General features: G+C 54.4%; 8 protein-coding genes across 8 annotated transcripts in view; 5 read left to right on the plus strand and 3 right to left on the minus strand.

Annotated features, from left to right (window-relative positions):
• M421DRAFT_423654 (ankyrin) overlaps positions 1-797 on the plus strand; it is a 4,543-nt gene extending 3,746 nt beyond the window's left edge. Inside the window, exons 4-5 of the mRNA XM_033593531.1 lie at positions 1-627; positions 677-797. The exon at positions 1-627 is cut by the window's left edge and continues 337 nt beyond it. Of these exons, the coding sequence (XP_033445813.1) occupies positions 1-581 (581 nt within the window). The 3' untranslated portion in view covers positions 582-627; positions 677-797. The remainder of the gene's footprint in view (positions 628-676) is intronic.
• Positions 798-2,624: 1,827 nt separating this feature from the next.
• Positions 2,625-3,116, plus strand: M421DRAFT_7822 (uncharacterized protein; the record flags this gene model as incomplete). The annotated part of the gene is made up of 1 exon (XM_033597392.1): positions 2,625-3,116. One exon carries the CDS (start codon positions 2,625-2,627, stop codon positions 3,114-3,116), a length of 492 nt encoding a protein of 163 aa, XP_033445814.1.
• Positions 3,117-5,467: 2,351 nt separating this feature from the next.
• M421DRAFT_423658 (Metallo-dependent phosphatase) lies at positions 5,468-6,869 on the plus strand. Its single transcript, XM_033593532.1, has 2 exons — positions 5,468-5,680; positions 5,733-6,869. Exons 1-2 carry the CDS (start codon positions 5,485-5,487, stop codon positions 6,731-6,733), a joined length of 1,197 nt encoding a protein of 398 aa, XP_033445815.1. The 5' UTR covers positions 5,468-5,484; the 3' UTR covers positions 6,734-6,869.
• Positions 6,870-6,988: 119 nt separating this feature from the next.
• On the minus strand, positions 6,989-8,319 carry M421DRAFT_94643 (uncharacterized protein; the record flags this gene model as incomplete). The annotated part of the gene is made up of 5 exons (XM_033598220.1): positions 6,989-7,246; positions 7,450-7,523; positions 7,612-7,907; positions 7,986-8,146; positions 8,194-8,319. 5 exons carry the CDS (start codon positions 8,317-8,319, stop codon positions 6,989-6,991), a joined length of 915 nt encoding a protein of 304 aa, XP_033445816.1.
• A 490-nt stretch (positions 8,320-8,809) lies between these two features.
• On the plus strand, positions 8,810-10,549 carry M421DRAFT_7824 (DnaJ-domain-containing protein; the record flags this gene model as incomplete). Its single annotated transcript, XM_033597395.1, has 1 exon — positions 8,810-10,549. The coding sequence occupies one exon, from the start codon at positions 8,810-8,812 to the stop codon at positions 10,547-10,549; it is 1,740 nt and encodes a 579-aa protein (XP_033445817.1).
• A 622-nt stretch (positions 10,550-11,171) lies between these two features.
• Positions 11,172-13,635, minus strand: M421DRAFT_94645 (uncharacterized protein; the record flags this gene model as incomplete). Its single annotated transcript, XM_033598221.1, has 4 exons — positions 11,172-12,413; positions 12,510-12,557; positions 12,650-13,290; positions 13,506-13,635. The coding sequence occupies 4 exons, from the start codon at positions 13,633-13,635 to the stop codon at positions 11,172-11,174; spliced, it is 2,061 nt and encodes a 686-aa protein (XP_033445818.1).
• Positions 13,636-15,035: 1,400 nt separating this feature from the next.
• M421DRAFT_423660 (uncharacterized protein) lies at positions 15,036-21,619 on the plus strand. The gene is made up of 4 exons (XM_033593533.1): positions 15,036-15,225; positions 15,278-15,304; positions 15,457-20,895; positions 20,947-21,619. The coding sequence occupies exons 1-4, from the start codon at positions 15,221-15,223 to the stop codon at positions 21,272-21,274; spliced, it is 5,799 nt and encodes a 1,932-aa protein (XP_033445819.1). The 5' UTR covers positions 15,036-15,220; the 3' UTR covers positions 21,275-21,619.
• Positions 21,620-22,759: 1,140 nt separating this feature from the next.
• On the minus strand, positions 22,760-24,288 carry M421DRAFT_69553 (MFS general substrate transporter; the record flags this gene model as incomplete). The annotated part of the gene is made up of 4 exons (XM_033596617.1): positions 22,760-23,546; positions 23,603-23,920; positions 23,968-24,095; positions 24,148-24,288. The coding sequence occupies 4 exons, from the start codon at positions 24,286-24,288 to the stop codon at positions 22,760-22,762; spliced, it is 1,374 nt and encodes a 457-aa protein (XP_033445820.1).
• Positions 24,289-24,309: the final 21 nt, after the last annotated feature.

A 24,309-nucleotide genomic window follows, 5' to 3' on the forward strand; every position in this document is an offset into this window, starting at 1 on the left:
ATGAGCAGGTGGTCAAGATACTGCTTGACAACAAGGCCGACGTCAACGCGCAGGGTGGACGCTACGGTAATGCTTTGCATGTCGCTGCGTATAGAGGGCATACAGCGACGCTTGATCGCCTAATCATGAGCTGTAGCATCTCACAGCTCCAGGATCACTATGGACGGACACTACTATGGTGGGCTGCAGCTGGCGGCAAGGCTGTCGCTGTGGAAATGCTCATTGTGAAGCATAATCTAGACCCTTATACAGCTGACAATCTTGGGCGTAAGCCTTCCTGGATAGCAGCGAAGAAAGGACATAGCGAAGTATCGAAACTTCTCCAGGCGCATGACGAAGAATCCGATCCGAGCCCGACAGCGCCATCCAACAGGAGTCATGACGAATCGCTCCTTGAATGCGATGTATGCACCTCAACTATTTCGGAAACTGTCTCACATTACCATTGCAATATTTGCGCTGGTGGAAATTGGGATGTATGTGAAGACTGTAAGAGGTGTGGAGCCACTTGCGTAGAAACGGGTCACATTTTAACCAAAAAAACGATGCAAGACAGATCCAGATTACAGACCGCAGGTTGAACATGGCTTTTCATCAAACAACATGAGTATCGTAGAATTGTTCTCAGTGGGTCACATCCATGCATCCACATATCATTCTAGCTGACCAAACGAAGTTGCATATCAACATCTTTGGCGCAAATGTTCGCACCTTTAACCTTGTCTGAGATCGCACATCGGCGCTTCGTAATTTCTACCACATTCTTTCAGCCAACAGCACGTTGGGCACAGTCTGTCCGCTGCACGCAGATAATGTTGCAGCCAAAATAGAGGCAAAATGTACATACATTTGCACCCCTGAATTGGCTGGTAAATAGGCATGATATCTGCTGCGACAGATAAGACAACGCGTTGCATTGGGTTCAATTTGATTTGATTGAGAAGACGTGATATTCCTCGGAGGAGGTGATTGTTGTGTAGCAAATGCTTGGAACCTTCAAGATCGATGTCACACCCTCGCCAAAGAGAGTTTAGCTTCAATTACTGGTACAATACGTGTGACTGTGCCATGAGAAGCGTTCACACGTAATCGCATCCCCACCATCTACCAAATCTCACAGTGCTAAGCAAAATCAGATCTGGAGCAGAGGTAGTCCCACAGTGTGTATTTTATAGGTCTCGGCGTATTGAAATCCCACTTAGATGTATTTCTCAAAATCGGGCCTGTCTTCCTATCACGCCAGATTTAGAGAGTTCGCAACGGCTGTTAACAGAGTAGGGTTGGAAAGCGTCATAGTCTTTAGCGTTGATTGCGATATGACTGTCAGCACGACTACAACCGACGCACCTTCCTTTGCGCAAGATGTGAGCAGAAGAAGAAGTATCCAAAGAACAAGAACTTACTAAACACAGGCCTTTGCACGTGTGTGGTGAAGGTTAAGTAGGCTGAATATCGAATCCATCTTGATGAGGCCAGACTCTCGCTTACACACGATAGGTAGACGTTACCAGCACCAGGGATACCCTTTTAAGCGACCCTCTTTCGTTCCATCGAACAAGAACGGGATACGCCTGGAGGGTCCTATGCTTTTGTATTGGCATTAACACATGTAGACTGATTTACCCTCCTCCTCCCAATCTTCGAAATGACAATCTTTAAGGCATCTTCAACGTGCAGATGCGAACGCCGCCACCCTCGTCAACGAAGTTTGGTCCATGCGAAAGAGTCCAATACCGGTAATTCTCTTGAAACCATCTACTATATGCTTTTAGAGAGCGTCTACTTGAACATGGCGACACTGCAAGAAAACGCCATTGGTCCAGGCTTCAGCTCGAGCTACCAAGGCTTCTCAAATCTCAATAGTTCGCTGCAATTGCCTAGCTTGGTAGTCTAAGACAGGCGCGCTCTGATTCAACTTGTGAGTGATTGTCAGCTCTATCCATCACCCTCCAATGTTTGTGAGCACCATTGTGCTTTCCGAACAACCTCCTTGTCGCGCTTGCCACGCATCAAGCTCAGCAAACACGTCTCAGCGATGCACTCATCACAATATACAACACAGCTCACTCACACCTCATAACGACTACTCTCTTTCATTATCACTACATCACACAGGTTTATCGGACATTCCCTACAGTCGCCAAGATGCCAGGAATCTGTCCCGACGACGCGTCAGGCTTTTCCAGTAACACACAACGCCTTCTCAACGAGTTCCCATTGTCCATTCGTTCGCTTTCCGATTCTCGAGGTTATGTCGCAAACGCCAGCACTCGTGCGGACCGCCTAGCTCAAGGTGTGCAAACGCTTGCGCGGGACTTGTCACTATGTAAGAGACGTAACGGCTGGGACACATTCACGTCTGTTGTGACTAAGATAGCTGTGTAACTTCCCCAATTAATGCCAGTGCTAACGATGAAGTTGTAGTGCACAGAGAAAGAGAAGTGCCCCAACCACGAAACGAGCTATTGCGAATACAATCACATCTCAGCATCCTGCAAGCCGAACCCCAGTCTGCACAAGACGTCGAGCTTTCTCAACTCAGAAGAGAAACAGATGCTACACTTGCTTCGATATATGATAGTGACTACCCGTCTCAACCGACTTCGTCCTCTATCGCGACAATAATGCCAAATGGTGGCCGCGTCCCCATTTTACGCCAGATTGCGTACCGAGAACAACATGAGAAGGAGTTCGAGCGATCCCTCGAATACATCCAGATACAGTGCAGGATACTCAAATATTCCGACAAGCACGACACAGAGATCACTCCCCGGCAAGCATACAAATGGACAGCCAACACCGTTCCAAGAACCCAACGGCCGCAGCCAGTGCAAGCACTACGCTTATGCTACTACATTCGCTCGTTAGGCTTCGATACTTACGCCGACATCAAGCCATCACAGGATCCGGAGACTGGAATCGACGACACCGCGTTACGTCTCTTTGTCGCCAACCCGGCTAGTGAGAAGCGAGGTTTGGGCCACGATCATCTGTACTGGTACCAGCGTCTTAGAACGGGCGAGGTGATCTCGAAACCGTACCAGCTACGGCGTTCGGAAAGACCCCGACTCAGGCTTGACACCGGGTCTGATATCAACACGGATACGATCAACTAGGCGTTCGATCGTCGTTCCAATGGAACGGCTCAGATGCGTGGCGGTGAAGCTGAAGAATACCCTTGCTATAGCCTTAGCAAGCAGGAAATTGGGCAGCAGCGAGTGCAACGGAGACACGCAGAGCTCCGAGCAGGGCGCGAGCGCCTAGAGCAGGAACTCGCGCATCTGGAACTTGAAGCGATGCAGCGGGCACATGGACGGGCATTGCAGCGAGATACGCCTGAAAGTCAGTGTCTATCGACCGAACTGCGATTTTAGTGGGTGAATAATCGTGCCGTCGAGTACATCAAGGTCGAAGCAGACACTTTCAGGGTTGTTTGTGCATCTCGCTTCGAGGTAAGAAGCTTTTAACATGAACCTGAATGCAAACTGACGTCGACTTCAGGCAAAGACCTACACACGGCTTTCCGAAGACTTTTCATCAGCGCGTGTCTACAGGTGGTGTTTTGTTCAACGACGCTATCCTGGGGAAGGGCTCCGCTTGGATGATGACTGATGCGGCTTTGTACTGCCGGAGACACCCCGACTGAGGAACCATTGTCACTGTTACGTGGGAGAGTGTGCGCAGCCACGACGACCCTCGATATGATAGGACGAGGGATTGGTGGAGAGGGATTTGCTGCAGACGGAGAAGTTATATGGGTTCTCGCAGCAGAACAAGATATTGTAGCCTTACATGTGAGCCTGACATTACTCGAAATTTCTGTAACTGCACGGGACCTTCACCTGTTCGAAGGCTTGATGTCTCTACGCCTCTGCTTGAGTGGCTTGCTTGCATTGTGACGTACCCCTCAAGCGACCGCTACACCTGAGGCATTTGCATCGAAGCAAGGGTCCATACTTTGCCATTGCCAGTGTTCGTCAGACCTGAGTAAGTTGCACCATTGCCAGTCGAGCTGGTCTTGCCGAATGTTGCGTCCGCGCTCGCAAGCGTGATAATAGCGTTCATTTGCATCTGCGCCCGACATCGCAGAATCGGGGGATGAAGCCCGCACCGAGCTTTGACAGGCTTTGCGGAAGTTTCGCTCTACGTGTACCGAGGCTCTCGTGTTCGGACTCGTGGTGGCTTTGTGCGAGCGAAGTAAGTTGCCAGGGGGCTCGAGATGGACGGGAAGTTCGCTGGTAAGGGCAAGGGCAAGGGTTCACACAGGTGTTGTGGAGATTGTAGACAGATATGGCACGCGCGAATGCTGATGGAGGTCGAGAGGTGGTGGTTTTCGTCCTGTGGGCTTCAGATGCTGTCAAGAGGGTATTGGCACTGACGTGGAAGCGGTAAAGCTGACGGTCGCATTGCGGTGAAGCGAAATGAATGTGTCTGTGCCTAAGATACCGAGGATAACGGGAGTACAAACCGAAAAGAGGCAGCAGGAGGGTAGCGACAATGTAAGGAAGTGCACCAAGTGGAGAGAACGATGTCGGGCTCCCACTCTGTACATATATAAGAGGAGAAAGCGATGGAGTGACACGTCCAAGTCGAGAGTGATGCTGTAGTGCAGCATGAATGACTGCAGCTTGCTCGTTCATCTTCACAATATGTAATACCCAACAACAGACCTGGAACATAGAGCGTGAGGGAAGGGCAGAAACTATCGACCTACCTTCCGATACATGCGTTCTTTCTGCAACTCGCGATACCTACCTTGAAGATACAGTTGCAATGTACACGCTCTTCTACACACGCCGACACCCACAGGAGCAACTAAGTAAAGAGGGACTTGCTCCAGCCGTGCGTATTGACTGAAGACCCAAAGCACGCGCATAATCGACCTTCGGTGCGGTGAACGAAGGAAAATGAGGTGAGGTTGCTGCAGGCACCGCCGCCCTCGCTCGTCTGAGCACAAGCTGACATGCACCTCAGCCGCACCCAGCGAATTGCAGCATCAGCCTCTGCCGAGAACACCCTCCGAGCATTATCACACACCCGGTGCGCACCAGTGCGTGACCGCTGGCTATTGTCGGCCGTGCGAGCGCCGATGCTTTCTTCTGGAAGCCGCGCGCCATATTCGGGGGATGATCGGCGGGATCCGCAGCGCTGTGCGGGCGGGAAAGGAAAGGGAAGGGAAGGTACAACATGGCTGTGGCAAGAAAGGCGAGCGCTGCGGCAGTGATGGGCAGGCACCACAGGGGAGTGCGGGGATACGCGGGCGGCGAGGATATGCGTGACTGCAGCTTGTATTGTGTACAGGCAATAATGCGCACTGCGATTTCGAGTGCTATGTTGATGCTTGTGAAGATGGGGAAAGACATGACGTCACTGTTTCGATTGGATCTGGGATGCTAACCATCACCGATGACCTTGCTTGTGACGACTTGCAGCACGGTGTTTTTGCAACCCCACATGGTACGACCGCCGTGATGCATGGCCAGCATGGCACCTCAAGCCGTTATGCGCAAAACGCGCATCGTGTGCATATCCGACACGCACAACAACACGCCCAAGCTACCCCCGGGCGACGTCTTGATCCACGCCGGCGACCTGACGAACCAGGGCTCGTATGATGAGCTGGAGCGAAGCGTGGCGTGGCTTGAGAAGGCGCTTTTTGAGGTGAAGATTGTTGTTGCGGGTAGTGTGCAATGCTGCGAAATCGTGTAGAGCGCGAACTGACTGGCATACAGGCAACCATGAGATTACGCTCGACGAGCCGTTCTATGAGGAGAAGGGCAGTCGCTGGAAGTGGCCTGCGCGGCAGAGTCCGAGAGGGTGCTTGAAGCTGCTGCGGGAGTCGAGCACGATTACTTACCTTGAGAACGAGTCTAAAACGGTACACTTGCGAAAGCCAACGGGGCCGCAGACGTGCTTCAAGGTGTTTGGAAGTCCGAGTACGCCTGGGCCTGGCAGCTGGGCATTCGAGTATCAAGAGAAGGACGCGGAGAGATTGTGGTCGGGGATTCCTGAGGACGCCGATATCGTGGTATCGCACACGCCACCGAAGGGGCACTGCGATGCGGCTACGAAGAACGACCGGTCTGGATGCCCTGCGCTGTTGCAGAGATTGGCTGTTGTTAGGCCAGCGCTGCATGTATGCGGTCATATTCATGAGGGTCGAGGGATTCAGCGTCTCCTGTGGAGTCCATCCCGCAGCGACAGCCTTGTCGAGAGCGTCAAGTTTTGGCAGGACCCGGGACGCGGCAGCAAGAAGCTGTCTTCACTGGATCTTACAGCCAAGTCAGGGCATCCTATGGGCAATAGCGTTGCTGTAACACGTCAGACCCATTCTGACTCGCTGCAGCGTAGTCTTGGGGGCCCGTCTTGCCTATCAATGCCTGGACTTGAAGCCACTCAGCCTGATGAAGATAACCTAAGCTCAACGTCGTCGAGCGACTTGAGCCTCACCGAGCCTGCCGTCCAAGAAAGTGAGGCGCGCGGGAGAATTGGGGATAGCGGGGTTGTGGAGCAAAAGTGTGGTGAAGATGCATCCAGGGCAGCCTTGCAAGGCGATTCAGGCAGTCAGTCCAGATCGTCCAGATACGAGGATCGGCTCGCGACTGTGATCATCAATGCTGCATTCCTTGGGCCTAGAGTACATGGCAGAACGGCTGGTACCAACAAGCCCATCGTGGTCGACATGGACTTGCCAGTCTGGCATATTGACGAGGAGGACGAAGATGTACGATGATGTAGCGGGCTGCAAGCACCCGTGTTTGCAGCGCTGAATGATCTCATCGGCGGTGTTGACTTGCTTCGAATCCACTTTGCCCAACGTCGTGACTTTCTACGCTCAATTGAAGACGACCACGTCGAGGAACTCGCATTGCCGGCTTGTGGACAGCATCTGGTGATTGGGTGTTGTCGCGCTAGCGCCCCCGCTTCGAGGCTTCTGAAATGTACAAGCGTACTTTATCAACCACTCAAACGGGAGAACTACCGCCGACTAATGTCTGTCAACTCTGGTAGTGCCCGGGACGGATCGAGCGCTCAGAATCTGTTGCATCAGGCCTGAGCGAAGTTGCCAGTTGCCGCGGTGCAAATCCTCCACAGGTGGTCGGGGATCCTGGCCTGGTGCCAGGGCGCGCACACAAGTTTCCCGAGACGAGGCAACGGGTGCGCAAAAGGAAGCAAGCGTGCCGAAGCCGCATGACTGCTCAGGTACTCTGTTTGAGGGCCGTCGTGTCTCGGATTCCACGAGATGCTGGATCATTCGAGCAGTCTTAAGAACGCGCACTCGTCATGGGCCGATTGCTTCACTCTCACGGCTGCAGTTGGTCACGTCTCGCAAATGTCTTTCAGCGGTGAAGTGTTTCCCTGATTGGCAGTGATTACAGTGTGGGGGTGTCAGTCGGAAGCACAAAGATCATTTTGGCGGTTTCTCGATCATGCAGGCTCGTTCCGTACGTGTCTGACCATGTGGTCGCGTAGAGGCCTGATTGGACCTGATTGGACGTGTGTTTCGTAGCCGCTGGTGCCCGCTGCAGTAGAAAGTGCAGCGAATGTTGGGAGTCCAGGGCGCCTTCCAATCAGAGCCGCAAAAACTCGGCGATTCAAGAAGTGGCTCACAGAAGGTTGCGAGCTCGCCTGCTGAGGATGAGTGCCACTGAGCTTCCCTTCCAGAGCGTGCTGATGCAGGGCAGGCTGAGGGCCGCGTGTGGAGTGGAGCCCGGAGTGCTGAGAGTGTGCGGACAGGGCGGTGGGCTTGCAGCAGCGGCGCGAGAATGTGCTGTGCTGCTGAGGGTAGCGCGAGAGGAGAGCGCCCGCTATGGAGACACACTAGGGAGCCTGACGCAGCCAGCATGCGGGACCTTCTCATCACGCTCGGCAGCGTCCTCGAAAGCAGTATGGACGGGCATAGCCTCCTGCGAAGAGTGTCAGTGTGCCTGTGTCCTAAATGCAGTCCGTTCCTCGGTCTGCCGATGCCCTTTGTTCACGCTTACTGTTCACAACTAATCTTCTGTCGCACACAATACCACACCGGGCCCCTTTGGACCCCTTTGGACCCTTCTGCTTCTATATTTCGATTTTGTGCACCCACATCGATCCCATCGTAGCATCGTCGTAGCATCGTCTGGGACGCGGCCTGCGAGCAGCCGGATCTCTGGGCGTGGGCATTGCGTTGACGTAGCTCCTCGTGCACCAGCTCACCGCTTTACACCGCAAGTGGATCAGGTTTCCCTCGCAACAAAGGATCGCTGAGCGAGCCAAACGGTACTCAGCCTCGCTGCCCGCTTTGTAAGAGCAGCCGATATCTTTGTCCGCCATTCTCTGCATTGTTGTCCCCCTGAAGTCGGGCTGCCACGAGCTTCTCCAGGTTTCTCTCCATCGCTGTCAGGGCAGCCGGCCTGCTAGAACCGCTTAGCTCAACACCGCCTAAGCCGCAGCATCACATCCCCAACCTTACTGCAGGAACACGGGACGCTTCGACAGCCAACAAATTATCCTCTTTTAATACCGTGACAGCGCACGTCGTCCAGGTCTTGCCGCTTGACATTTCTGCTGCACAATTCTCAACTTTGCCACAGCGGCTCCAGCCACCTCTGCCGCGCACTGCCGCCACAGCCCGACGTTTCGCCGATTCAGGTCAACGCCGCCTACTGGCCCCTTGTATCCAACAAAAGCCCAACTGCCCCTTGCAACTGCGCATTGCGGCGTCAGGCTCCTACTAAAGCAACCTTTACCATCCCTGCATTAAGGCGCTCCACCGCGCAGACACGACGCAGACGACGCAGACACGACGCAGAAACGACGCAGACACGACGCCATGTCTACCGAACCTCTGCCAGATCACTACCGGGCCCTCGGGATAGACAAGGACGCCGATGCCGCGACCATCAAGAAGACATACCGCAAGCTCGTCCTCACCTGCCACCCCGACAAGGTCACCGACGAGGCCCTGAAGGCGCAGAAGCAGGACGAGTTCCACAAGATCCAGCAGGCCTACGAGACGCTGAGCGATGAGACGCGCCGGGCGACGTACGAGGCCGAGCTGAGGCTCCAGCTGCTGCGTCGCGAGAAGCTTGCCCGCATTGCCACCGAGCCAAAGACCACACGCTTTGCACAACCCGCTTCTGGCGGCTCTCACACTGCCCACACTGCCCATACTGCCCACACAGCCCACATGGCTTCGCGTTACGCCACCGAGGAGCGCAGACCTTCAGGCGCAACCCCGTCGCGCCGCAGCGAGCACGACGACGACTACTACCGCTCGAGCCGCAAAGACTCGTACTTCCCCGCGCAGAGACGCCAGTCGCCGAGGCCCAGCCCGTCTTCGCGATCCTCCAGGGAAAAGGTCGAGAAGGAAGTCCGGAGAGAGAAGGCCGCTACCGACCGCACGCGATCGAGCACGCAGAAGACGCGCGACAGCGAACGCCGAGACCGCACCGCCCGCTTCCCGGTCGAGAGCGAGGGCTCGTCTGAGGAGGAGCGCGCCCGCTTCGTCTACCAGACGCGCCCCGCCGAGGACGACTCACGTCGCCGGGAGGAGTACCGCAGAGAGGACCGCAGGGACAGCCGCTACGACGTCATGTTCGAGAACACGTCCCCCCGCAAGCTGAGCGTGCAGCTGACAAGAGAAGAAGCGGCCAAACGCTACATCTTGAAGTCGCGCGCCACCGGCGCCACCGGCGCCGCCGCCGACACGCGTCCGTCGCCCGCCCGGACCACGTCGCGAGACTACTTCGAGCCCGGCAGCCGCTCCTCCCGGCACCGAGAGGTGCGCCCGGACCCTGCACCGCGCCGGTCATCTGCTCGTCCCAAGGAGTCATCGCGTGGCGCCCAGGACATTGTCGACTGGGAAAAGCCGACGTTCGCCCAGTCGGCTTCGTCGCCCGCCGACATTCGCATCCCACCCCAGCGCTCCGCGACTGATTCATACCGTCGCTCCGAGCGTTCGCCACCACGCGCCCCCGGTCTGAACCGCTCCGCCACAATGCCCATGAACGCAGGCTCAGAGGCTGGCGGATCGCGCCGCGAAGCTAGGAGGGAACCTGGCCGCTCTGGTCTCCGCAACGAGGCCCCCAGCAGCTCGGAACGCAGCACATACCCGAGTATCCCCGTGCCTCAGCAGAGCAAGACATACTACACATACAGCCAAGCCGAAGGAGGCGTAAAAGTCTCCGAGGCGCCCGCACACCACACCGTCCTCCGCGAACCAGGACGCACTCGCCACCGCTCGCCTTCGCCGATTGGCAAGCCCCCCATGGGCGCCAACCGACCTGGCTTGCACTCCGCCAAGACGTACGCCCCTGGTCGCTCGAGTCGCCAATCCTCTCCTGTGCGCGAGGAGCGCGGCCGCACCGAGAGGATGAAGTACGGCGAGATGCCCTCCGACTACACCCGCAGACGCGGCATAGGCGAGCGCCAGTCGAGCTACGACACCCACAACGTCTCCTATGCACCAAAGTACGGGCCTGAGGACGTCAAATGGGCATCGAGGGGCAGGGAGTACGAGGAGCGCGCCCCCAAGCCCGGACTCGGTCGCGTCGCCACCTACGTGTACTGATTGCTCACATGCCTGCCAAGCATCACTTCCGGCACGTTTCCGCGTTTGATCGCTTTGAACCGCGATGGCTGCACATGTCTGGGTGAGGCGACGAATCGCACGCCACCAACGGGGAGGAGTACATATTACGAAACCACATAGCTGCAGCTGGATACCTACATCTGGACATTCCATTTCCACCACACATGATTGGCGTTACACGGCGTTTTTTTTGGGGGGGCATTTACATCACTCGGCCGCAAGTGCTGCTCGGCGTCGAGTCTTTTTTTCTATTGACGGTCGTAACAGCTTCGCGCTCAACGACCACTTTGGCAGCGAAATCGGCCGCACTCATTTGAAGACACTCGCTTGAAGACACTCGCTTGTAGATGTGGATTTTGATACTGCATTGTTTCCCGATAGCAGGGGCGCACATCAGAAACCAGGACGAGGGGGGATACGGATGGACGGAGATAGTAACGAATCAAATATCAACTGAACTTTATCAAACCGTGTCGTTGCGATACTCAATCAGCGATCCAAGCCGTGTACTTCCAATCCAATTCCCGCTAACCAATACCTCCCAAGATGTCTATGCCCTGCTCGATACGTCGTGTACCGGAGAAGGGGGGGTGCTCACACTTCATCCCCAGCCATCCTCCTGCGCTGCGGTGGCCGTCGTGGAAACGACCCCGGCGTCGTAGCCAATGCAACGAATTGTATACACCTCCTGATCCCCTGCCAGGGAGGTACTCGGCACCCCCTCGTCGGCGTCGAGAGTAGATACGGAGGAAGCGCGCCCATCCTTGACATCTGATGTCTCGACGTCTGATCTCTCGACGTCTGATGTCTCGACCGGTGAGCTCGCGCGCCGCAGCGCAGGCCACTCATCGTCGTTCTCCAGATCCAGTGTCCGTCCGTAGCAGGGCGGTATAAGCACCCGTCGCAGCGGCTCATCGCTTACCTGCACGCCCTGGGGCAGAGCAGCGTCGTCGTGCGCCCCGATGAGCCTTGCAGCGACACCATCCATCTTTGCCAGTGCAACGCTGCGCTGCATTTCCACGCGCACGGCGTACGAATCCCACCACTGCGCCCACCACGCCGGAAACCCGTCGGGCAGGTTGAACCACATCTGCTCCGCGCTCCCGGCCCGCAGGTGGAAGTGAACCTTGTCAACCAGGTAGCGCACCATGCTGTACACGAAGGGCGCGCACGGCCCGTCGTCGGCCCGGAAGAGGTTGTCACGATGCTGCAGCGGCGTGTTAGTCTCGGGGTGCGCGCGCCAGCTCCACGCCCGTTCGCCCAGCAGCACACACATGCGCTCGAAGATTATGCGTGCGAGCCCACTGCGCCGTGTGTCATGCACCCCGGTCGAGTCAAAGTAGTGGCAGTGCCGGTGCGGGCGGTCGAAGGCGAGCAGGCTCCAGTGCGAGCCGTTGGCGTTCGCGTTGGAGGCGGCGTCGATGCCGTCGTTGAGCGGGATGAAGATCCATGTCGCGCTGAGAAATTTGGCGGCGCTGTTTTGCTGCGCGCTTGCGAGATCGCGGTACAGGAGCTGCGTGTCGACGCTGTTGCCGACTGTGATGCCGTTCGCGGCGCAGTTTGTCGAGGCCGCGAGCACGGAGAGCGATGCGTCGAGGCCGTCGTCTTGCATCCAGCATTCTTCGCCTGTCGTGTGGAGCATGTAGTGCCACTGCTTGTTTGTGATGCTGACGAGCTCGTGGCTGAGGTACGTGTCGTCCGTGAAAGGCGGGTCCGTGAAGGCGCCGTCGCGATACTGAAACTCCACGAAGCGAGCTGGGTTTGGGAAGCCAAGGGGAGGCGTGGAGAAAGGTGCACGCTCGAGCTCATGGTGCGTGGGGACGCTCTCGAATTCCCATGGTCTCTGTGAGGCTAGCGTTAGCGAGTGCAATGCTGAGGGCTAAAGGTAGTCGGTGAGTCGAGGTCGAGGTCTGGGAAGGCAAAATAATATAGGACCTACCTCTTGTGTGGCTCCTTGGAAACGCTCAATGAGCCTGCGGTCGCGTGCCTGTCGACATTGGTCGTTAGCGCTTGAAGCAGTTCAGGTTACGTAGAAGCGAGGCCTTCACGTCTGCATATCTGATGATGATGTTGACTTACCCGCTTGACTCTATCTCTGTCGAAGCCTTTGTGAACGTCGATACTGTAACGACGCTTGTGCAGTGGAGGTTTCGTGCGCCTCGTTGGCACGTGATGATGTCGCTGATAATCGCGCAAAGCAAGCGCAAGCATCCTCTTCGTGCGAACATGCATCATACGCCTAGTGTTGGCATAGATGTGTGCTTGACGATCGCGTGCGTCGAGCACGTCTGGGGTTTCGCGGAAAGACTGCATCTTTTGCACTTCCTCCCTCGTTACCTTTCGAGCATTGGGCCAGCAAGCAAAGGCCTCGGAGACCTTTGGATGCTTCTGCGAGTAATCTTCAGGATCTGGGGAAAGTGTTGAGGGGCGAGAATCAGTCTCAGCTGGCGTTGCTGAGCTGATTGATCGAGGTGTGGGTGAAGGTGATACATCACCGCGTTTACGCTTGGCGCCGTGCATGTTTGCTTTCACTTGCCCGCAGAACTGAAACAAAGTGCGGACTGTCTTGAAAGTGCAGTGTCGCTTGTGTCGCGGACAATCAAAAGGAATTGAGAAGTGATGGACAAAGACGCGTATAGTGGGAACGGCTTTGACCAAGCAAAACCGCATAGGTACAGAGAAGGTTTTTGCACTGGATTGTGCAAATAGACTAAAAAAGACTACGAGGAAATTCTAGTCGATTTGAAAAATACAGACCAATTATGGCCAATACAGACCAATAATGGCCAATACAGATCAATAATGGCCAAGCCTGGGTGAGCCATGGGCGGAGGTGGAAAAAAGGGTCTCATTACTGGACAGTATACACACAAACTGGCGACAGACAGCGCCTGCACCTGTATACAGTTCACTACAGAGGGTAACGGGAACTCACCATTGCTCACAACGATGCAGGATTCTCCATAGATATACCTCTGCGAATGTAGGTCCGTCGGCAAGCTCCACGAGTCTTCCAGCGCTGTAAAGACTGGACCTTCAAGATACTGGACGCAATCTGTCCGCATGTGTGAATTCTGATGAGCCAAAGGCTCGTAGATCCTGCAGCTAGTCATGTGACATCGACGCCGTCAGAGAACGTGGGTCGGTGTCATTGCTAGTACTGATTTCCATTGCAGCCACGACGACTGCTCTGACTGACATGAGCAGGTCCTGCTATCCGTCGACCTGTTCAACAGATTCAGGTAAACCGTGTGTGACGTCCGGACCGACTCTTGCGATGCCCATGAGAAGCTGTGTCTAGGACGCGCAAATTAGGCGATGCTGCGCAAGGTTGACTACACAAGACCCATTTGCGTCAACACTGCACCCGACAAGAACTGTGTAATCATTTTGAACTCCAGCCGGAGGCGAAGACACCGAATTATCGACGTGAATGATCGTGATCTCCACATGAGCTCGTGAAAAGCACCTCGTTCCAAGGTTCGCGTCCGCTAAGAGACATCGATGAATTGCTGCGTTTACGGACGTGTAAAGAAGGATGCAAGGCACAGAGCAGCAGGAAATGACGAGACTTGATGTCACGGCTAGCGTGATGCGCTAAGGGTAGCCGCACGCAGATCAACGGGAATCTGCTGTTTCAGCACCAAGCGAAAGCCTGTCTCGACGCGTCGCAACGCGTTGGTTTGTTCTCCGCTGACATCCGAGTCCAGACGGTGGACGGTGTCGACGATATTGTGCACAAGGCGGAGAGCGATTCGTCCGCGAACACGTCCACAAGTCAGCAAAAGGCTGCGCTGTTCGCAGTCTCATGTTGGTTCCTCGTCAGAGCAACGTACGACGCGGCGCACGGGTGCGAACACCTCCAGCCTCTTCAGCCACATTTGCAGCTGGGCTGGCTGTCAGACTGAAAGCCTGGCGATTTCGATTGTTTACAAGGCTGACCAGAAGGTGGTGACATGACGACTGCCGAACTGCGCGCAAACGGCAGGTGAAATACAAGGTGAAGATGAGAGGCAGCGATCAAAGCGCGACCTCTTCAAACAGGATGACGATGTGGCCTGAAAGCTGAAAAGCTGGAGAGACGAAAGCCAGCAAGCCCAAGCGCGTCGAACCGGGGACGCGAACTGTGAGGCGGTGATCAATGCTGCCTAGCGCCTTCCTCCAGGCCACCTTGTGCATATCAAATAAAGAAAGTGCGATAGCTGCGCAGCAGCTGCAGCCATCTACCACGCGCAAAGTATCATCAAAGTTATCACCGTCGCAGCCACCGTTGCAAGTAGAAAGCTCTAGCGACGGAAACTGGTCGCTTTAGGTGGCTTACCGGCGCTGTCGCGGTAGCAAAAATTTCGACTTTCTTCACTCCCTGATCTAACGCTAGTCAAGAACGGCTAGCGCACTAACTGTTCCTGACACACGCGATATTTAATGCTGTCCAGGTGCATCTCTTAGATAGGCCCGCAGCCCACACTCTCCGAACCAGCACTCCCGGGGCGCACGCGTTACCATCCATCACGTGACACTACCACAACGCGTTCCAGTGCAGCCTCGCGCAAAAGTGCTCGATCCATGGAATCGCCCAAGTGATCCAGTAATTTTTAATTAATCTCTGAATAAGCCTCGCTGAACGGCGAGCGGCCGGCTGTCGCCAGAATGAGGTATGGTGCTAGTACCTGCATGTCTCGAGGATGCCCGCTAATACCCTGATAGTGCTACAAGATTGGACCGACTCGTAACGTAAGTCTACCCTTCACTTTACTCTGCACTGGTACCTATTGTTTTTCGGCAAGCAATGCAACCTGTTCTTGCTTTTGCGAAAGCCTATTCCCACATTTACACTTCGATGCACTCCATTCGTACCTCGATGTATCCTCGCTGACCGTGCCAAGGCTCCTTGAGACAGGCAGCACAGCATTGATTCGGAACACAGCAGCTGAACAATTGGCCGATGTCCAGAAACACCACCCCGAGGACTTGTTCAACCTTCTCAACCGTGTCGTCCCATTCTTGCGATCGAAGAGCTGGGAGACCCGTGTTGCTGCTGCAAAAGCAGTCGGCGGCATTGTTGCCAACGCTGAGAAGTACGATCCAAACGCTGAAGATGAGCCCGTCAAATCGGAGGTCAAGGCAGAGACCAATGGTCACGCAAAAGAGGAGGACAACGATGATGCAGCTGTCAAGAAAGAAGAGAATGGCGATGTCGAAATGTCGCTGGCGCCTTCACTAACTGGCAAATTCGATCTTAACACACTCGACATTGCTGCCATTCTGAAGGATGGGAGTCACCTCGTTGGATCTGCTAGCAAAGAACTGGAATTCAGGCTACTATCGATGAGCCCTGCAGACCGACTTGCGTATCAGAAGGAGGTTCTACCGAAGCGACTTGGGCTCGAAGGTCCTTTTGCTGAGATAACTGCTGTGCCTGCGGATGAGATCGTCGTGCAGACCCCCGGACTACGTACGCCAGCCATTCACCGCATCGACACAAACCTTGCAAGGTCAGATACCCTCAACTCTGCGGCGTCACCTCCTGCGGCTACACCAACAGGTGATCAGCCGTCTCTCAGCAAGCGCCAACTCAACGCACAGAAGCGCAAGCAGAAGAATGCACAGAAGAACAATAAAGGAGTCACCGTTGACTTTAACGAGCCTGGTTCTAGGAAGCCGTCTCAACCGGACGCCCTTCAAACGCCCGCCCGCATGACGCCGCATCCCTCATCGCTGAAGCAGGAGAAGTCTGAGAACGGGGAAGCTGAGGTCGTCGACGACTACTTCTCGCTGGAGCGCAAAGGTGGAGACGATGACGCCAAGTTTGTCAAGGAGTTCAAGGGTGCCGAGATCCCTGAGAAGTCTTGCTTCGAAGGCGAGTCGACCGAGTCTGGACTAGAATGGCCTTTTGGGCGCGTTTGCGATTATCTCGCTCTTGAGATGTTCGATCATGCCTGGGAAGTCCGCCACGGAGCTTCTATGGGCATCCGAGAAGTACTGCGAGTCCATGGTGCCGGCGCTGGCAGGGTCAAGGGGATGACAAGAGCGGAGAACGACAGGCTAAATCAGGAATGGCTCAATGATCTGGCTTGCCGGATATGCTGCATCTTCATGCTCGACCGTTTCGCCGACTACACATCAGACACCGCCGTTGCACCCATCAGGGAAACTGCCGGACAAGCACTTGGCTCGGTACTGCAGCATCTCTCGCACGAGAACGTCATCGCTACGTTCAACGTACTCCACAACCTCATCAAGAAAGGTCTTGAGGTAGAGAGCGGCTGGCATTCCTCACAGGGTGGCATGATCGGTCTCCGGTACCTTGTAGCAGTACGAAATGACTTGCTTCGGGAAGATGGGACACTCATGGACGGTGTTCTAGCTGCAGTTATTCAAGGCTTGGGCAACTTTGACGACGACATTCGAGCCCTGAGTGCAGCAACGCTCATTCCAGTCGCTAAAGACTTCGTTGAAATGCGGCCCAAAGCGATGGAGGGCCTCATGAACCAGGTCTGGTCATGCTTTGACGGACTGCAGGATGACCTTACAGCTAGCACCGGCTCGATTATGGATCTTCTCGCCAAGCTGTGCAGCTTCCCTCAGGTCCTTGCAGCCATGCAGGCCAACGCAGAGAGAGACCCGACACAATCTTTCCTCGAGCTTGTACCTCGCCTCTTCCCATTCCTCCGACACACCATCACCAGCGTCCGTGCTGCTGTACTTCGCGCATTGAGTACATTCCTCGACATTCAGAGTGCGGGATCAGCTGGATGGATTGACAGCAAGGCACTTCAACTGATCTTCCAGAATATCCTCCTGGAGCGTAACGAGGGCGTCCTGAAGCGGTCGATGAAGCTATGGAACACCATGGTCGACAACTCGGGAGGTGAGATTGCGACCCACCTTGAGCCGATCCTCAACTCCATCATCCCGCTCAGTCTGACGCCGATTGGGGTTTCTCGCCACCCGATTGCCATGGATGTGTCACTACTTATCAAGCCTTCTGGACAAATGATGGGTCCAGCACCAGCCTCAACACCCAGTCGTCGATCGACACCCCCCGCAGGGATCGAACCACCTAAGAAGAGGAAGAAGTCTCGCCACGGAAAAGAGGACATCTCCGCGCCAATCCCGTCGTCTGTATCCCACAACGTTGACGGACATATGATCGGCGGTGACCTTGAGCTTATCGGTGCTGACGTAATGATTCGTTCCCGTGCATCCGCAGCACAAGCTCTGGGTAAGGCTATTGCAGCTTGGCCTACAGAGACCCGAGTTTCCATCTTCGGCCATAGATTGTTGCCGCCACTGTCATCGACCAGTTCTACTACACAATTGACAGCGGCTATGATCATCGAAGAATTTGGCAAGAACTTGACCGCCAAGGATGCCTTGGCCGACCTTCTCGCTGAGGCTCTCGTCCCGATTGTCGAGGGAGACCGACCAGCGGCCTACGAGGATCTCGTACCCAAGCTTCAGATTGTGCGCACACAGTGCACTGCCCTCCTCAACATCTTCAGAGAAGGCCATGTCCAGAACCTGCCCCCTCTGGCGGTCGTTGTGCAGGGCGATCCAGCGGCCAGCCAGTATGCTTTTGGTGTCGCTGATGCCGAGAAGCTAGTCACTATACAGTTCGAGAAGTTAAAGAAGGCGATGACACCATCAGCTCGTATGGTCGCTGCTGCCAACTTGGACGTGTCTCGAAAGGAAGTCGAGGCCAGCTTGCAAGAGGCCAAAGATATCAAGGAAGAGCGGGATATCCGCATCAAGGCAGCTGCGGCTGGAGGTCTCATCTGGCTCAGCTCTCCTCCCAAGAAGCCCCAGCATCCGATCAAGGCGATGATGGACAGTGTCAAAAAAGAGGAGAACGTCCTATTGCAGAAGAGGTCTGCTGCGGCTGTTGCCCGCTACATTGTCCATCTTGTTGATGGCAACAAGGGCGTGGTCGTCAAGAAAGTGGTGGGCAACCTCGTCAAGTTCTACTGTATGGAGACAGCAGAGACCCCGGAGTTCAACGGTCAAGGCCATATCGAAACCGGCATTCTAACCCTGAAGAAGGATGAAGATGTCCGTGATCACCCAGATGCTGCCAAATTTGCGGAAGAGTCGAGAGCCGCCAGAATCACCAAGCGCGGCGCCCGCGAAGCCCTCGAGCAGGTTGTCGCGCAGTTCGGTGCGGAGATCTTCCAGAAAGTCCCAACTCTGGAAGATTTGATCCAGCGACCCATCAAGCAGGCTTTCGCCGATGCGACACTCCCTGCAGAGATTGCGAAAGAGGATGGCGTCTTTGGTCAAGAGGTTGTTGACGCTTTGTCAACTCTGCGTGCGCTGGTTGGCAGCTTCCACCCCGACGTACGCAGCTTCATCAAGGATCTGCTTCCATTTGTTGCAAGGGCTTTGCAGAGCAAGCTTTACGTTCTCCGCTATGCTGCCGCAAAGTGCTTCGCAACCATCTGCAGTGTCATGTCTGTTGAAGCCTTCACGCTACTCGTAGAAGTTGTTCTGCCCACTATCAGCGATGGTGCAAACGTCCATGGCCGTCAAGGTGCCATCGAGTGCATCTACCACCTCATTCACGTCATGGAAGATGGTATTCTGCCCTACGTGATCTTCCTCATCACTCCTGTCTTGGGACGAATGAGCGACTCAGACAACGACATCCGTCTGCTGGCCACGACAAGCTTCGCCACGCTCGTCAAGCTTGTTCCGCTCGAGTCCGGGATCCCAGACCCTCCCGGTTTGCCCGATGCACTGCTCAAGGGCCGAGATCGCGAGCGTAAGTTCGTTGCTCAGATGTTGGATGCAAAGAAGGTCGAGCCTTTCGAGATCCCTGTCGGGATCAAGGCTACCCTGCGTTCGTACCAACAAGACGGCGTCAACTGGCTTGCCTTCCTCAACCGATATAATTTGCACGGCATTCTCTGTGACGACATGGGTCTCGGCAAGACATTGCAGACATTGTGCATGGTGGCCAGTGACCATCACCTGCGAGCCGATGAGTTCGCCAAGTCTGGTGATCCCAACTTCCGCAGGCTGCCGTCTCTCATCGTCTGCCCTCCTACTTTGTCTGGCCATTGGCAGCAAGAGATCCGCCAGTATGCTCCTTTCCTTTCCTGCGTAGCCTACGTCGGTGCTCCGCCAATACGTGGCCAACACAGGTCTCAGCTCCAGAACGTCGACATAGTCATCACCAGTTATGACATCTGCAGGAACGATCTTGACATTCTCAAGCCTGTCAACTGGAACTACTGCGTACTCGATGAAGGCCACCTGATCAAGAACTCGAAGTCAAAGACCAGCCAAGCTGTTAAGCAATTCCAGTCGAATCACCGCCTGATCCTTTCCGGTACACCGATCCAGAACAATGTACTGGAGCTGTGGTCTCTCTTCGACTTTCTCATGCCTGGCTTCCTGGGTTCTGAGAAAGTCTTCCAGGAGCGTTTTGCAAAGCCTATTGCAGCCTCTCGATTTGCCAAGTCTTCATCGAAGGAGCAAGAAAAGGGTGCCCTCGCTATCGAAGCGCTCCACAAGCAGGTCCTCCCCTTCCTTCTCCGACGTCTCAAGGAGGAGGTGTTGGATGATTTGCCACCCAAGATTCTGCAGAACTACTACTGCGATCTTTCCGAGCTTCAGCGTAACCTGTTCGACGATTTCAACAAGCGTCAAGGAAAAGAAATCCAGTCAAAGGCAGGCAACGCTGACCGCGATAGCAAGCAGCACATCTTCCAGGCATTGCAGTACATGAAGAAACTGTGCAACTCGCCTGCTCTCGTTGTTAAGGGTCCAACAAACAAGGCCTACGAGCCAACGCAGCAGTACTTGAAGAAGCACAATACAACGATCGACGATATCGTTCATGCTCCTAAGCTCAGTGCGCTGAAGGATCTCTTGGTGGACTGCGGCATTGGCGCGGCAGACGTTGCTGGCGACAAGTCAGCGGCTGCCAACGGCGATCTGCCCGAGGCGGTGTCTCAACATCGTGCTCTCATCTTCTGTCAAATGAAGGAGATGCTTGACATGGTCGAGTCTGCCGTCTTCAAGAAATTGCTACCGAGTGTCCAGTTCATGAGGCTCGATGGTACAGTGCCAGCAGAGAAGCGTCAGGATATCGTCAACAAGTTCAACTCGGACCCGTCTTACGATGCACTGCTCCTGACCACCAGCGTCGGTGGTCTTGGTCTCAACTTGACTGGTGCTGATACCGTCATCTTCGTTGAGCATGACTGGAACCCGCAGAAGGACATCCAGGCCATGGATCGCGCTCATCGTATCGGACAGAAGAAGGTTGTCAATGTGTACCGCATTGTTACTCGCGGGACACTGGAAGAGAAGATTCTCAAGTACGTATACCTCCTGGACATCCTACAGACCAGCTACTAATGCATACACAGCCTTCAACGTTTCAAGATCGATGTTGCGAGCACCGTCGTCAATCAACAGAACGCCGGCCTTGGCTCTATGCAGACAGATCAGATCCTTGACCTTTTCAATGTCTCGGCGGACAGCGCAGACCCAGCTGCGCTTCCACCTCCTCCGTCCAACTCAAAGGACGATAACGGTATCGACGAGAACGATGCCGTCGATGCTACTGGTGAATTACGTCAGAAGGGCCAGAAAGGTTTCCTTGACGATATCGGCGAACTCTGGGACGAGAAGCAGTATGAAGACGAGTTCGACCTCGATGGTTTCTTGGGCAAGATGCAGGGTGGTGCAGCATAGTATGCTTGGCCTGTCCGCATCGATAATCCTGCTAGGGCTGTGTTGCCACATCCTTGGGATGACTGACTTCACGCGCCATGGGCATAGTGGTGTATTGGCGTTTTGTTTCGATAAGTGTAGCGACCACTCGCAAGGTTGTACGGCATGTATGGGATAGCATGGACGGATTATGGAACGGTTCCATCATTCGACTTAGCATGGCGTTGGATGGCTTTGAGGCTTAAAGTCACATCGATGGGTCTCATGCGAGACGTGTATGCTCGTACTTGTATTGGTAGATGGCACGCCCATCAATGGGCTTTTCACAAAACGAAGATATCCAATTGGCAGGTGCCTATCATGCAGCAGCGGACTTCCGATCCCGAGGCCGCAGACACTATAAGATACGTGAAGCACCGAACTAAGCCCTCACTCACGCACACACGCTAGACTTAAGACGCAGCACAAATGGCTTCACTGAGCTGCTCCGACGTCCCCTGAGATAAACAGCTTTTACCATCTCCCGAGATAGAAATCTACAGCACCTCTCACACGCTTGCACGCGACCGCATCAAGCGGCGTCACGACCCCTTTGTTACCGCTTCGAGTTGGATCCATCTGGGAGAAAACGATTATACACAGTGGCGCAGTTTCTTGCAGTCCATGGCGAATCCTATCAACGCTGCCAGTGATGCAGACCAATTTCCATGCATGTTCCTCGCAAATTGTTGATTAACTCCGATCTTCAACCGCGCACGCGCAGCCTTCCATTTCACGGCTGATTAGTTTGCTTCTTTGTGTCTTACTCGTGTCTATGGCAGCAAGCAAGTTTCTTTGTTGTAGGTGCTTGTAGGTCCATATAATCAGGGTACTACATCACTCGTTGATGGTATTATTGTGTTCATTCTATTTTCTGCATAGTGCTCGTTCAACAGGCGGCGTCTAAACGGTTGGGTCTTGAGCTTTGGCTTCGGCGTGGAGCGCGAGAACACCTACACCACACCCTGACTTATAGTTCGATTTCAGCATGTCTAAGATTCAGATGAGGGACATGAAGTAGCTGTCTACGGTGCAGAAATATAATTGTTAAGCGTTCTACACTCAAGACATGTTCTTGCTTGACTACAGCTTTACCGACTTTCAGATAGTGCAGAGTAGCACGGTCATGTATCTACCATCTGGGCATCTGCTACAATTTTTCCACAGGCTCATTGTTTGTTTCAGTCTATTAGGCTAAAAACAGATACAATTGTTGGGCAAAATCGCCACTGGGACGAGAATAAGTGGGCCCGGCTTGTAGGTGCACACGATGATAGTAGAGCTCACGACAAGATACCAGAGGTGGACGCTTGGCCTGCGACTGGAGACATTAATCAGACATTATATGAGGTGGACTGTGAAAGAGGTTGTGACTCACGAAGAGTATCGATTGAAGCCGTACATGAAGTATGACAAAAACCATAGCTTAGTGTAGACTCGCGTACCCTCGACCCAAACCTAGCAGTTCTATCTTACCATAGTCTTTGACGTGAAAGGGCTCTTCCTGAACCAGAAGAATGCCGCAACGTAAATAACTGCGCCAAGCGACAACAGCCCAGCATAAGCTCCAAACCCTTTGATGTACTTCGGGGCATCCTCAGTAGGGAACAAGTATGCACCATATATCTGCGCCAGGTTACCGAACGCATTGACGAAAGCCAGCGAGATGGCTCGAGTCTCGGGATCGAGTGGGCCCATAGATACCGAGGCGTATGACAGCGCAAGAGGATTGGCAGTCCATATCATGCTGTTGATAAAAACAAGGAAGACATAGCGTGGGATATAAGCGTAGATACCAGCTGAAAGCGCGCAGAAGAGGGCGCCAGTAACGAGAGCTGCGGCGCAGAGTATGGGGCGAAATGCGCTGATCTTGTCAGCCAGGATGGCAACGGGAACAGCGATGATGAAGGCTGCCACGTAAAGAGGGACAGTCATATACTGTGCCATCGATCCAGTATAGCCAAGGCCGCGAACAAGAGTGGGGTTGAAATAGCTCAAGCTGTAGCAGCCAATGATGGTCATGTAGCCAGCACATAGAAGCCAGAGACGCCAGTTCTTGACTGCATTCATGAAGGCTTTGGCATGAGAAATGTGCTTCTCCTTGTCGTGGCTGCCGAAGTCGGCGTGTAGGCGGGCCATGGCTATCTCACGCTCCTGTGTGTTGAGCTGACGAGCATTTGACGGGTAGTCGAGAAGTACGAAGGGAGCGGGGATCGCGCAGGCAACGGTTGCGACGCCCTGAACGATGAAGAGCCTGGAGGCTGTTAATATTTATAATCCATTTAGCTTCGGGAAAACTTGGTTACTTACCATTGCCATCCAGCAATGCCATGAACACCTTCGAGACTATCGACAATGGCACCGGCGATAACTCCGCCGAAGGCGCCTGATAGAATACCAGCAGACAAAAAACACATGAAGCGCTTCGATTGCTCATGTCGTCTGTACCACGTCGAGATTATGAAGAGAACAGCTGGCGAGAAACCCGCTTCTGTCACACCAAGCAGGAATCGAACTCCGATGAGCTGAGCGGGTGTCTTAACCAGAGCCATCAATGCGGATACAGTACCCCAAAAGACCATCAAGGTGGGGATCCAAATTGACGGACGTACACGAGAAAGAACCATGCTATGACTAGTTAGAATTGTCTTGCTTCGACGGATATATGAGCATACTTGGACGGGACCTCGAAGAATACATAGCCGACTTGGAATATGACAATAGCGAGGAAGTAGTCATTAGACGTGAGGCCAAGATCTACGTCCATGCCAGCGACTTTTGCATTTCCAATAGCAGTGCGGTCCTATTGGGTGATTAGCCGCGTGTAATAAGGACAGGGACAGTCAGGAATCTACCATGTATGAGAAGCAGTACAAGATCCAGATGGTCGGCATCAGGTACAAGTCGATCTTTCGCACCAGCTTCTTCTCTGCTGCAGTCTTCTCTTCGAAGGGCGTCTCAGCAATCTTGATAATCCCTTCCTCTTGTGCCTCCATTGAGTTATGGACTGCAACATC

Source organism: Didymella exigua, assembly GCF_010094145.1.
Source record: "Didymella exigua CBS 183.55 unplaced genomic scaffold M421scaffold_28, whole genome shotgun sequence".
In the NCBI taxonomy this organism is placed as follows: domain Eukaryota; kingdom Fungi; phylum Ascomycota; class Dothideomycetes; order Pleosporales; family Didymellaceae; genus Didymella; species Didymella exigua.

Coding starts and splice junctions, on each gene's coding strand:
- M421DRAFT_423658 (XM_033593532.1), top strand. CDS start 5,485: ATGGCACCTCAAGCCGTTATGCGCAAAACGCGCATCGTGTGCATATCC. Junction 5,681..5,732: donor GGTGAAGATTGTTGTTGCGG/GTAGTGTGCAAT, acceptor ACTGGCATACAG/GCAACCATGAGATTACGCTC.
- M421DRAFT_423660 (XM_033593533.1), top strand. Junction 15,305..15,456: donor AGATTGGACCGACTCGTAAC/GTAAGTCTACCC, acceptor GACCGTGCCAAG/GCTCCTTGAGACAGGCAGCA. Junction 20,896..20,946: donor CTGGAAGAGAAGATTCTCAA/GTACGTATACCT, acceptor ATGCATACACAG/CCTTCAACGTTTCAAGATCG.